The sequence below is a fragment of the Boleophthalmus pectinirostris genome, unplaced genomic scaffold (genome assembly GCF_026225935.1).
Source record: "Boleophthalmus pectinirostris isolate CB_2022bp ecotype Guang Dong unplaced genomic scaffold, ASM2622593v1 HiC_scaffold_13, whole genome shotgun sequence".
Taxonomy (NCBI): Eukaryota; Metazoa; Chordata; class Actinopteri; order Gobiiformes; family Gobiidae; genus Boleophthalmus; species Boleophthalmus pectinirostris.
In genome coordinates this window covers 3,584,335-3,597,375 of record NW_026571036.1, presented here as the reverse complement: position 1 = coordinate 3,597,375, position 13,041 = coordinate 3,584,335, and the positions used below count along the sequence as shown (strand labels likewise).

At 46.9% G+C, this 13,041-nt stretch overlaps 1 protein-coding gene across 1 annotated transcript in view; it reads right to left on the bottom strand.

Annotated features, from left to right (window-relative positions):
• LOC110175657 (reticulon-4-interacting protein 1 homolog, mitochondrial-like) overlaps positions 1 to 13,041 on the bottom strand; it is a 44,744-nt gene that overhangs the window by 12,598 nt on the left and 19,105 nt on the right. Inside the window, exons 7-8 of the mRNA XM_055149443.1 lie at positions 10,845 to 11,028; positions 1,288 to 1,383 (exon numbers count right to left, since the gene is read on the bottom strand). Of these exons, the coding sequence (XP_055005418.1) occupies positions 1,288 to 1,383; positions 10,845 to 11,028 (280 nt within the window). The remainder of the gene's footprint in view (positions 1 to 1,287; positions 1,384 to 10,844; positions 11,029 to 13,041) is intronic.

The following is a 13,041-nucleotide window of genomic DNA, read 5'->3' as shown; positions in this document are numbered from 1 at the left end:
CGAGGAGACCCGTACACGCAGCATGATTTAGTCCTGTTAAATCCTGTTTTAGATCTGCTTAGACCTGGTTTAGTCCTGGTTTAGTCTTAGTTTAGACCTGGTTTAGTCCTGGTTTAGTCTTGGTTTAGTCTTGGTTTAGACCTGGTTTAGTCCTGGTTTAGTCTTGGTTTAGTCTTGGTTTAGTCCTGGTTTAGTCTTGGTTTAGTCCTGGTTTAGTCTTGGTTTAGACCTGGTTTAGACCTGTTTTTAGTTCTGCTTTAGTCTTGGTTTAGACCTGGTTTGGACCTGGTTTAGACTTGGTTTAATCCTGGTTTGGACCTGTTTTTAGTTCTGCTTTAGTCTTGGTTTAGACCTGGTTTAGTCCTGGTTTAGTCTTGGTTTAGACCTGGTTTGGACCTGGTTTAGACTTGGTTTAATCCTGGTTTAGACCTGGTTTAGTCCTGGTTTAGTCTTGGTTTAGACCTGGTTTGGACCTGGTTTAGACTTGGTTTAATCCTGGTTTAGACCTGTTTTTAGTCCTGGTTTAGTCTTGGTTTAGACCTGGTTTGGACCTGGTTTAGACTTGGTTTAATCCTGGTTTAGACCTGTTTTTAGTCCTGGTTTAGTCTTGGTTTAGACCTGGTTTGGACCTGGTTTAGTGTCCGGAAATGAGTGGAATTACCGGAAAAAAACAAACAAACCATCAAACAAACAAAAAAAAAACGGATATAGCCCGAAATGTGAAAACAGGAAAATACCGCCGTGTAATCCATTTATTTCAACAAAGTAACTGTAATCCAATTACCACTCATGGAAACAGTAACTGTAACTGAATACAGTTACTCATAATTTGTACTCTGATTATGTAACTCCGGTACATGTAATCTGTTACTCCCCAACACTGTCAATATATCTCACTTCAAAATGTTTTATTGTGACAGACCCGGCTCCCAGTGCACGTATTTGCCTTTAGAATGCGTGTATCTGAGTTATGGATACTCGCAGAATGAGACACTGCATGGGGGGGCAATCTGGACATGGAAATAATTCAGTAATCATGTTTTTAAACCCAACTCCAGCGCTGGTTTAAAAGTTTTATACACATGTCAAACCACCTCCATAAGAACAACCCAGAATGGCTTTTTAGTGGAAAAAAAGAAATAATTGTAGAAATAATTCATGAATGATAACGTTTAAAATCAGTTTCTTAACACAGGAAATGTTTCTGCGGCCGCTGACTGAGTGGAAACAGCAGGACTCGTGTGTAGTGATTGTAAGGAAGTATAAGTGTCTGTATGTGGACTGTACCTTCCCAGAATCCACCAGGGCCCTGACATCGTCCAGAGCTGGGCCATCGGGAGCGTAGAAGCCCCAGCGGTAGAACACTCCACTGGACAGCAGACTCTGAGACGAGACACACAACCAGTCAGACACAACGTCATTATCGTCATGTGTTCTCATTCAGTCAAGTTAGAGGGTGAACACGCCCTGACGGAAGAGCTGACGGACACCCTGACGACACCCTGACGGACACCCTGACGAACGCTGATGTACACCCTGATGTACACCCTGACGGACACCCTGACAGAAGCGCTGATGTACACCCTGATGTACACCCTGACTGGACACCCTGACGGACACCCTGACGGACACCCTGACAGAAGCGCTGATGGACACCCTGATGTACACCCTGACGGACACCCTGACGGACACCCTGACGGACAGATGGACTGACGGACACCCCGATGGACACCCTGATGGACACCCTGACACATGACACCCTGACAGGACAGCGACTGACGGGACACCCAGATGTACACCCTGATGGACACCCAGATGTACACCCTGACACCCTGACACACCTGACGGAAGCGCTGACGGACACCCTGACGGACACCCTGAAGGAAGCGCTGACGGACACCCTGACAGACACCCTGACGTACACCCTGACAGACACCCTGACGGACACCCTGACGTACACCCTGACGTACACCCTGACGGACACCCTGACGGACACCCTGACGGACACCTGACGGTACACCCTGACGACACCCTGACAGACACCCTGACGTACACCCTGATGACACACCTGACGTGACACCCTGACGTACACCCTGACAGACACCCTGACTGAACACCCTGACGACACCCTGACAGACACCCTGACGTACACCCTGACGTACACCCTGACAGACACCCTGACGTACACCCTGACAGACACCCTGACGTACACCCTGACGGACACCCTGACACACCCTGACGACACCCTGACGTACACCCTGACAGACACCCTGACGACACCCTGACGGACACCCTGACGGACACCCTGACACACCCTGACAGACACCCTGACGTACACCCTGACACCCTGACGTACACCCTGACAGACACCCTGACGTACACCCTGACGGACACCCTGACGTACACCCTGACACACCCTGACGTTGACACCCTGACGTACACCTGACAGACACCCTGACGGACACCCTGACGATACCCTGAGAACCTGATGTACACCCTGACAACACCCTGACGTACACCCTGACGTACATGACGTACACCCTGACACACCCCTGACGGACACCCTGACAGACACCCTGACGGACACCCTGACGATCACCCTGACGGACATCCTGTACTGTAAGAGGAGGCATGAAGTTTAGTTGGTACAAAAATACTCCAGAATAATCAAAATCTTTAGCAACCAACAAGTATTTTGCACACAGTTTTGTTATTTTTTGTGTTTAACATTATTATCTTGTTACATAACAGAGGAAGATGGAAGGGGGGGTTGCCAGAGACAGAGAAGTAGAAGAGACGATGCACCTAGTTTGATTGTGTTTTGAACAGTTCTTTTGCACATGTACCGAAATTTAATTTAAAAAAAAAATACAAATCTCAAGTTACAATGTGAACACCTGCAGCTTATAGACAAGTACAGCCTATATACATGTTTTATTTTTAGTTCATGTGGCTTATTTTCAGGTGCTCTCAATAGTACGGATATTATGGAACATATTACAGTGTAAAACGTCAAAAAACACCACCCTCAGAATTAAGCAACTGAATAGCAGTGGGCACAAAAGAATCTGAGAAGCGTTTTTTCTTTCATACCGGAGCATAAAACCCGACACCCCGAAGGCATCACGATAAAGTCAGGAGCCAGACGATGGAGAACGCAGCTCCCTCAGTTTGACACCTGTGATTTTTGAGCAGGTTTTAACAATGTTCTGCAGTTTGTTTTTATCCTTCGAGGACAAAAACTGAATATAATATGAATATAAAAGATAAATCTGCAGGGTTTGTGTGTTAAACGAGAATGAAATGAAGCAAAACACGAAGTCCAGGTCTGTTTGTGATGAGGAAACGACACTATAACAGATCAAAAAAATAGTAATAAGATAAGATAAGATAAGATAAGATAATCCTTTATTGTCTCCCATGGGAGAAATTTGTCTTGGGACAGGGGGTAACATGTTTTATCAAAAAAAACAGGACAACACAACACAAAGCAGCACATAAACAAACACCATAAAACAAAGTAAATATGAGACCAGTATGACCACGAGTGATGCACCAACAGGACCCTTAAATTATCCTTAACAGGCAAACCCTTGCATTCTTCTGTTCTATTAATTATTGCACATTCCCTAAGCCTATGTGCAGTTTTAGTTATAATTATTGCACATTCCTTAAGCCTATGTGCAGTTTTAGTTATAATTATTGCACATTCCCTAAGCCTATGTGCAGTTTTAGTTATAATTATTGCACATTCCCTAAGCCTATGTGCAGTTTTAGTTATAATTATTGCACATTCCCTAAGCCTATGTGCAGTTTTAGTTATAATTATTGCACATTCCCTTAGCCTATGTGCAGATTTAATTATTGCACATTCCTTAAGCCTATGTGTAGCTTTAATTGCACATTCCCTACACCTATGTGCAGTTTTGATTGCACAATCCCTAAGCCTTTTATAATTATTTTTTAACTGCATTATCTGAGTTTAGCAGTTTAACAGCTAGTGGCTAATAGGGTCTGTAAAATTGTCCGTGTAGTGAAGAGGGCTTTGTGCAGTTCAGACACGGTCCAGCAGAGGGCAGCGCAGCTCTGTGAGTGTGTGCAAACAGGAGCAGTGTCATGTCTGTGTCCAGGGTGTGACCACAGCTTCATCAAACACGACGCTGACTTTACAATGTCCCTCGCCCTCGCCCCCTCGCCCCGTCCCTCGCCCCGTCCCTCGCCCCGTCCCTCGCCCCGCCCGTCCCTCGCCCCGTCCCTCGCCCCGTCCCTCGCCCCGTCCCTCGCCCCGTCCCGTCCCTCGCCCCGTCCCAGCTGCCGGGGACTCGGAAGGGAGGGGGACGGGCTGAACCAAAGGGGAATAGAAGGTTTTATAATTGACACAGTTAGCTTTTTCTTTTTTCTTTTTTTTTAAATAAAGATTGTATTTCATTTTAGAAGTTGTGTGAATGTGTGAAATGTTATTTTGGTGTTTAAATGTACAGAGGGACACAGGCAGAACATGCAAACATACACAAAGACTCAAAGACTCAAAGACTCAAAGACTAATCTTTTCAGGGAATTGAATGACGCATACGCTGCGCCTAACTAAAAAAAGAACTAAAAACAAGACTAAAACAGGATTTAATCAGGACAAAACTAGGACTAAACCAGGTCTAAAAACAGGACAAAATGAGGTCTAAACCAGGTCTAAACCAGGTCTAAACCAGGTCTAAATCCAAGTCTAAATCCAGGACTAAACCAGGTCTAAACTAGGTCTAAACCAGGTCTAAACCAGGTCTAAATCCAAGTCTAAATCCAGGACTAAACCAGGTCTAAACTAGGTCTAAACCAGGTCTAAATCCAAGTCTAAATCCAGGACTAAACCAGGTCTAAACCAGGTCTAAACCAGGTCTAAATCCAAGTCTAAATCCAGGTCTAAACCAGGTCTAAACCAGGTCTAAACTAGGTCTAAACCAGGTCTAAACCAGGTCTAAACCAGGTCTAAACCAGGTCTAAACCAGGTCTAAACCAGGACTAAACCAGGTCTAAACCAGGTCTAAACCAGGTCTAAAACCAGGTCTAAAACCAGGTCTCTAAACCAGGTCTAAACCAGGTCTAAACCAGGACTAAACCAGGACTAAACCAGGTCTAAACCACTAGGTCTAAACCAGGAAACTAAACCAGGTCTAAACCAGGTCTAAACCAGGTCTAAACAGGTCTAAAAAACCAGGTCTAAACCAGGTAGGTCTAAACCAGGACTAAACCAGGTCTAAACCAGGTCTAAACCAGGTCTAAACCAGGAAAAACTAAACAGGTCTAAACCAGGACTAAACCAGGTCTAAAACCAGGTCTAAACCAGGTCTAAACCAGGTCTAAACCAGGACTAAACCAGGTCTAAACCAGGTCTAAACCAGGTCTAAACCAGGTCTAAACCAGGTCTAAACCAGGTCTAAACCAGGACTAAACCAGGACTAAACCAGGACTAAAACCAGGTCTAAACAGTGAGTTTGTCTTGTCATTTAAAAACACCTCTAAAATAAAAGCAATGCAGCTTTAGTTCAGGTATGAGGAAAAATGATCAAACATGTTTATTTTGTAAATCCAAATGATCTTCAACAGGCCGTCAGTCAACCGTATTATGTAACTTTTTGTTTTGGTGGGAATCCATCACCTGCTTGTTTCTATGGAATGTTCCAGAGTGTGACATTAAACAGCTTGACTTTACACTTATTCAATTCCAGGTGGTTTTATAGCTCAAAAATACCAAGAAAAACAGACGTTCTGACTGTGTGCGCGTGTGCAGGGTCGCCTCTCCACAGAACTGACCTGTAACTTGGTCTGGTTTGGTCTCCATGAAGATGGAAATGTTTAATAATGCCACACTGTGAAACATTCCAGACAAAGTAATAACATCTCCATGAAGAAAAGCATCTGAAGGGCCTTCAATCTGTGTGTCATTCGTTTTTCAAAAATTAAACCAAAAATAAGAAAATGAAAAAAACAATTTTCTTTATTATTTGTCTCCAGAAACTAAAATGAAAAAAATAATAATGATTATTTTTTTCAGTTTTTGATTTTGAGTGAAAAAAAATGGAAAAAATGTTTCCCGTTTTTGTGACTTAAACTGCGATGCTGGACTGAACCAGGACTGAACCAGGACTGAACCAGGACTGAACCAGGACCAGACTGGGATGGAGACCGAGACCGGGACCAGACCGGGACTGACACCAGGACGAGACCGGAACTGAGACCAGGATCAGACCTGGACTGAGACCGGGACCAGACAGGGACTGAAACCAGAACCAGGACCAGGACTGAGACCGGGACTGAGGCCAGGACTGAGACCAGGACTGAGACCAGGACTGAGACTGGAACCAGACTGGGCCCAGACAGGGACTGAACCAGGACTAAAAAAGGACTAAAACAGGACTAAAACAGGACTGAGACCGGGACTGAGACCAAGACTGAGACCAAGACTGAGACCAAGACTGAGACCGGGACCAGACCAGGCCCAGACCGCGACTGAGACCAGAACTGAGACTGGAACCAGACTGGGACTGAGACCAGGACTGAAACCAGAACCAGGACCAGGACTGAGACTGGGCCCAGACCGGGGTTGAGACCAGGACTGAGACCGGGATTGAGACCAGGACTGAGGCCAGGACTGAGACTGGAACCAGACCGGGCCCAGACAGGGACTGAACAAGGACTGAACCAGGACTGAGACCGGGACTGAGACCGGGACTGAGACCAAGACTGAGACCAAACTGAGACCGGGACCAGACCAGGCCCAGACCGCGACTGAGACCAGGACTGAGACCGAAAACAGACTGGGACTGAGACCAGGTTTGAAACTGATTTAGTCCTGGTTTAGTCCTGGTTTAGTCCTGGTTTAGTCCTGGTTTAGTCCTGGTTTAGTCCTGGTTTAGTCCTGGTTCAGTTCGGCATCACAGAAAACTGAAAAAAACAAATCATTATCTTTTTTTTCCATTTTGGTTTTAGAGACAAATAATGAAGAAAATTGTTGTTTTTCATTTTCTTATTTTAGGTTTTATTTTGAAAAACAAATGAACGAACGACACACAGAATCACCCTCCATTACAAAACCTACACAACGCACCTTTAAACTGGTAGTTACATTCAAATTATTTTTAAAAATAATCATAATTTTCTCACACCCGGAACAGCGCAGCGGTATTACAGACTCATCCGGTCACCGCCTTAAATCCGCGATGACACTTTCGACGCCTCGGTCCCAGATTTACAGCTCCCCGAAGCTTTTTCTATTGACGCTTCGCTAACCCAAATATGCGCCCGGCCTGTCATTACACGATTCCTCTGCTCCCCGCTCCAAAGCCAGGCCCACCCTCCACCCTGTCACCCCACCCTGTCTCACCCCGCACCCTGACGCAAGCCCCTGAAACCCTGCGTGTCCCCGGTTTTAATAAATCTGGGATCCTCGTGTCGGGGATTTTCGCGCCGCGTCGTCGTCGTCGTCGTCGTCTGGGGATTAATTACGTTGGTTTTATAAGAACGGAGGCGCTTGTGAAATGTCCTGCCCCTCGGTATTTCAAACTCCGAGCCGCAGGCGTGACAAATGAACAAGGCTGCGAGTTCTTTGTCAACAGGAAATGTCCGGCCCCGACTCCAGCGTTTAGCCGTTCTAAATAAACCCAGTGGAAAAACGCTATAAACACCGTCCCACCCAAAAGTCCAGCTGTCAGTCAAGGGTGAACGCGCTCACCTGGGCACTCGGGACGTTTGGGCTGAATTTAAAGAGGCAGAAGCTCTAAACCAGGACTAAACCAGGTCTAAACCAGGACTAAACCAGGACTAAACCAGGTCTAAACCAGGACTAAACCAGGACTAAACCAGGACTAAACCAGACTAAACCAGGTCTAAACCAGGTCTAAACCAGGACTAAACCAGGACTAAACCAGGTCTAAACCAGGTCTAAACCAGGTCTAAACCAGGTAAACCAGGACTAAACCAGGACTAAACCAGGTTAAACCAGGTCTAAACCAGGACTAAACCAGGTCTAAACCAGGACCAGGACTAAACCAGGACTAAACCAGGAGTAAACCAGGTCTAAACCAGGACTAAACCAGGACTAAACCAGGACTAAACCAGGTCTAAACCAGGTAAACCAGGTCTAAACCAGGGACTAAACCAGGACTAAACCAGGACTAAACCAGGTCTAAACCAGGACTAAACCAGGTCTAAACCAGGACTAAACCAGGTCTAAACCAGGTCCAGGTCTAAACCAGGTCTAAACCAGGACTAAACCAGGACTAAAACCAGGAGTAAACCAGGTAAACCAGGTAAACCAGGAGACTAAACCAGGACTAAACCAGGGACTAAAACCAGGTAAACCAGGTCTAAACCAGGACTAAACCAGGTCTAAACCAGGATAAACCAGGTCTAAACCAGGTCTAAACCAGGTCTAAACCAGGAGGTAAACCAGGACTAAACCAGGAAAGTAAACCAGGTCTAAACCAGGACTAAACCAGGTCTAAACCAGGACTAAACCAGGTCTAACCAGGACTAAACCAGGAGGTAAACCAGGTCTAACAGGACTAAACCAGGACTAAACCAGGTCTAAACCAGGAGTAAACCAGGACTAAAACCAGGACTAAACCAGGACTAAACCAGGTCTAAACCAGGACTAAACCAGGTCTAAACCAGGAGTAAACCAGGACTAAACCAGGACTAAACCAGGTCTAAACCAGGTCTACTAAACCAGGACTAAACCTAAACCAGGACTAAACCACCAGGGACTAAACCAGGTCTAAACCAGGTCTAAACCAGGACTAAACCAGGAGTAAACCAGGATAAAAACCAGGTCTAAACCAGGACTCTAAACCAGGTCTAAACCAGGTCTAAACCAGGAGTAAACCAGGACTAAAACCAGGACTAAACCAGGAGTAAACCAGGACTAAACCAGGTCTAAATTCTGATTCTGATTCTAAACCAGGACTAATCTTGGACTTGCAGGGTTTACGCAAATCGCAATCCGGCAATGGCTGCGCTCTGCCCTGTGGAGCACAGAGCTCTGCGCTGGTGTCTCCAAAAGCAAATGAAAAAACGGATAACGATTCGTTTTTGGTCTCAGTCCTGGTCTGGTCCCAGTCTCAGTCCCGGTCCCGGTCCCAGGTCCCGGTCTCCAGGTCTCAGTCTCAGTCCCAGTCTGATCCCAGTCTCGTCCGTCCCAGTCCCGGTCTCGGTCCCAGTCCCCGGTCTCAGTCCCGGTCCCGTCCGTCGGTCTGATCCCAGTCTGAGTCCGGTCTCAGTCCGGTCGTCCCAGTCCCGGTCCCGGTCTCCCAGTCTGATCCCGGTCTCAGTCCGGTCTGATCCCAGTCTGATCCCAGTCTTGATCCGGTCCAGTCCCGGTCTCGGTCCCAGTCTGATCCCGGTCTCAGTCCCGGTCTGATCCCAGTCTGAGTCCCGGTCGCAGTCCAGGTCGCGGTCCCAGTCTGATCCCGGTCTCAGTCCGGTCTCAATCCGGTCTCAATCCCGGTCTCAGTCCCGGTCTCAGTCCCGGTCTGATCCCAGTCTCAGTTCCGGTCGCAGTCCTGGTCTCGGTCCCAGTCTGATTCCGGTCTCGGCCCCGGTCCCAGTCCCAGTCTGATCCAGGTCTCAGTCCTGATCACCCGACAATCTACACAGGCACACCTCCAGGCCCGTCCCGACATATAGTCCTGGTTCAGTCCTGGTTCAGTCCTGGTTCAGTCCTGGTTCAGTCCTGGTTAGTCCTGGTTTAGTCCTGGTTTAGACCTGGTTTAGTCCTGGTTTAGACCTGGTTTTAGTCCTCCTGGTTTAGTCCTGGTTTAGACCTGGTTTAGTCCTGGTTTAGTCCTGGTTTAGGTTTAGTCCTGGTTTAGTCCTGGTTTAGACCTGGTTTAGACCTGGTTAGTCCTGGTTTAGTCCTGGTTCAGTCCTGGTTCAGTCCTGGTTCAGTCCTAGTCCTGGTTTAGTCCCTGGTTTAGTCCTGGTTTAGACCTCCTGGTTCAGTCCTGGTTCAGTCCTGGTTCAGTCCTGGTTTAGTCCTGGTTTAGTCCTGGTTTAGACCTGGTTTTAGTCCTGGTTTAGTCCTGGTTTAGTCCTGGTTAGTCCTGGGTTTAGTCCTGGTTTAGTCCTGGTTTAGTCCTGGTTTAGTCCTGGTTTAGCCTGGTTTAGTCCTGGTTTATTCCTGGTTTAGTCCTGGTTTAGTCCTGGTTTAGTCCTGGTTTAGTTCCTGGTTCAGTCCTGGTTTAGTCCTGGTTTAGTCCTGGTTTTCCTGGTTTAGTCCTGGTTTAGGGTTTCAGTCCTGGTTCAGTCCTGGTTTAGTCCTGGTTTAGTCCTGGTTCAGTCCTGGTTCAGTCCTGGCTCAGTCCAGCATCACAGTTTAAGTCACGGAAACCGGAAACAGTCGTTATCCATTTTTCCGTTTGGTTTTGGAGACAAATAATGAAGATTTTGAAATATTGTTTTTTTCATTTTCTTATTTTTGGTTTTATTTTGAAAAACAAATCAATGAATGATACATGAATTTCTGACAAATACCAAGGCTCTGAAATGTGGTTTTTGTATTCGTTTGTCAGTTCAGATTTGGGTCTTTTTGTCAGATTCTTCTGAGAACTTGGAACAGAATCGTCTTGGTTCAATTCCCCGTCTGTCTGTGTGGGGTTTGCGTGTTCTCCTCTCCTTTTGGTTGATTTTTTTCCACTTGTACGTGACACAAAAACAGTTCTGATTCTCTGTCCCGAGTCCAGGCTCAGTTCTAAAGCGCGGACACACATTAGGTCTGGTCTGACGTGCTTTTTTTCGGAAGATAAACAAACAGATCGATGGTGAAAATGAAAGCGTTTTTGTCGCGTGTCGAGTACCTGCAGGGCCTTGCTGTTGAGGCTGCACCCGGCCTGGATCCCCCCGGACAGCGCCCCCATGTGGTCAGTGTCGGTCAGGAGCGGCGTAACCAGAGTCACGTACTTGGACCCGGACCAGGACTTGAGCAGAGACAGGGCCCACTGCTCCGTCTCTCCGCCCACGTTGTCCAGGATCACATCAAACCTGAGCAAAAACAAACACGTGGAGGCGTTACAGAAACAAACAGGCTTTACGGGAAAATGTTCCAATACAAAGGACGCAAACAAATCATTATTTATTAACTTCTAGAGCTGTAAATGATTAGATCTCAGAAGGCAGAAAGGCGGGTTTATCAATCTTAGCGGGTTAATCAGTCATTTATTATGCAAAGTGAACATGAAATACAAATATTGTTATCAAACGTGTGAAAATGTGAAATGTGTCGAATCCGTGTATCATTCGTTTGTTTTTCAAAATAAAACAAAAAATAAGGAAACAAAAAAACAACAATTTTCTTCATTATTTGTCTGCAAAACCAAAATGAAAAAACGAATAACGATTTGTTTTTTCAGTTTTCGATTTTGTGTTTAAATGAAAAATGGGAAAAAAACAGATAACGACTAAACCAGGACTAAACCAGGACTGAACCAGGACTGAACCAGGACTAAACCAGGACTGAACCGGGACTGAACCAGGACTGAACCGGGACTGAGCCAGGACTAAACCGGGACTGAACCAGGACTAAACCGGGACTAAACCAGGACTGAACCAGGACTGAACCAACCAGGACTGAACCAGGACTGAACCGGGACTGAACCAGGACTAAACCGGGACTGAACCAGGACTAAACCGGGACTGAGCCAGGACTGAACCGGGACTGAACCAGGACTGAACCGGGACTAAACCAGGACTGAGCCGGGACTAAACCAGGACTGAACCGGGACTAAACCAGGACTGAGCCGGGACTAAACCAGGACTAAACCGGGACTGAGCCAGGACTAAACCGGGACTGAACCAGGACTAAACCGGGACTAAACCAGGACTAAACCGGGACTGAACCAGGACTAAACCGGGACTGAACCAGGACTAAACCGGGACTGAGCCAGGACTAAACCGGGACTGAGCCAGGGACTGAACCAGGACTGAACCAGGACTGAACCAGGACTAAACCAGGACTGAACCAGGACTGAACCAGGACTAAACCAGGACTGAGCCAGGACTAAACCAGGACTGAACCAGGACTGAGCCAGGACTAAACCAGGACTGAACCAGGACTAAACCAGGATTGAACCAGGACTAAACCAGGACTGAGTGTCAGGACGGACCCGGAGGCATAGACTGTCGGGTGATCAGGACTGAGACCGGGACCAGGACCGAGAAAAGGACTGAGACCAGGACCAGGGCCAGGACCAGGACCAGGGCCAGGACTGAGAGCAGGACCAGACTGGGACTAAGACCGGGACTGAGACTGGTTTAGTCCTGTTAAGCCAATGATGTTCATTATGTCTTCTTATATACTTTAACTTCTTAGGTTCTTTTTAAAGACAATGCAGTAAAGTGTATTTACCTTGTTGCCTACAGGAAGTAACAACAGCTGATATACGACACGTCACCACCAACACCGGTGACAGTTCTGAAGATGGAGCAGCAGCCGAAACATGTCAACAAGGTAAACACACTTTACTGCATTGTCTTTAAAAAGAACCCAAGAAGTTAATGGTTTAGTCCTGGTTCAGACCGGTTTTAGTTCTGGTTCAGTCCCGGTCTCAGTCCCGGTCTAGTCTAGCCTAGTCAGTCTACGAGGGCGCACCTCTGGGCCCATCCTGACACTGGTTCAGTCCTGGTTCAGTCCTGGTTCAGTCCTGGTTCAGTCCTGGTTCAGTCCTGGTTTAGTCCTGGTTCAGTCCTGGTTTAGTGCTGGTTTAGTCCTGGTTCAGTCCTGGTTGGTTCAGTCCTGGTTCAGTCCTGGTTTAGTCCTGGTTCAGTCCTGGTTCAGTCCTGGTTGGTTCAGTCCTGGTTTAGTCCTGGTTCAGTCCTGGTTGGTTCAGTCTTGGTTCAGTCCTGGTTTAGTCCCGGTTCAGTCCTGGTTTAGACCTGGTTTAGTCCTGGTTTAGTCCTGGTTTAGTCCTGGTTTAGTCCTGGTTCAGTCCTGGTTTAGTCCTGGTTTAGTCCTGGTTTAGTCCTGGTTCAGTCCTGGTTTAGTCCTGGTTTAGTCCT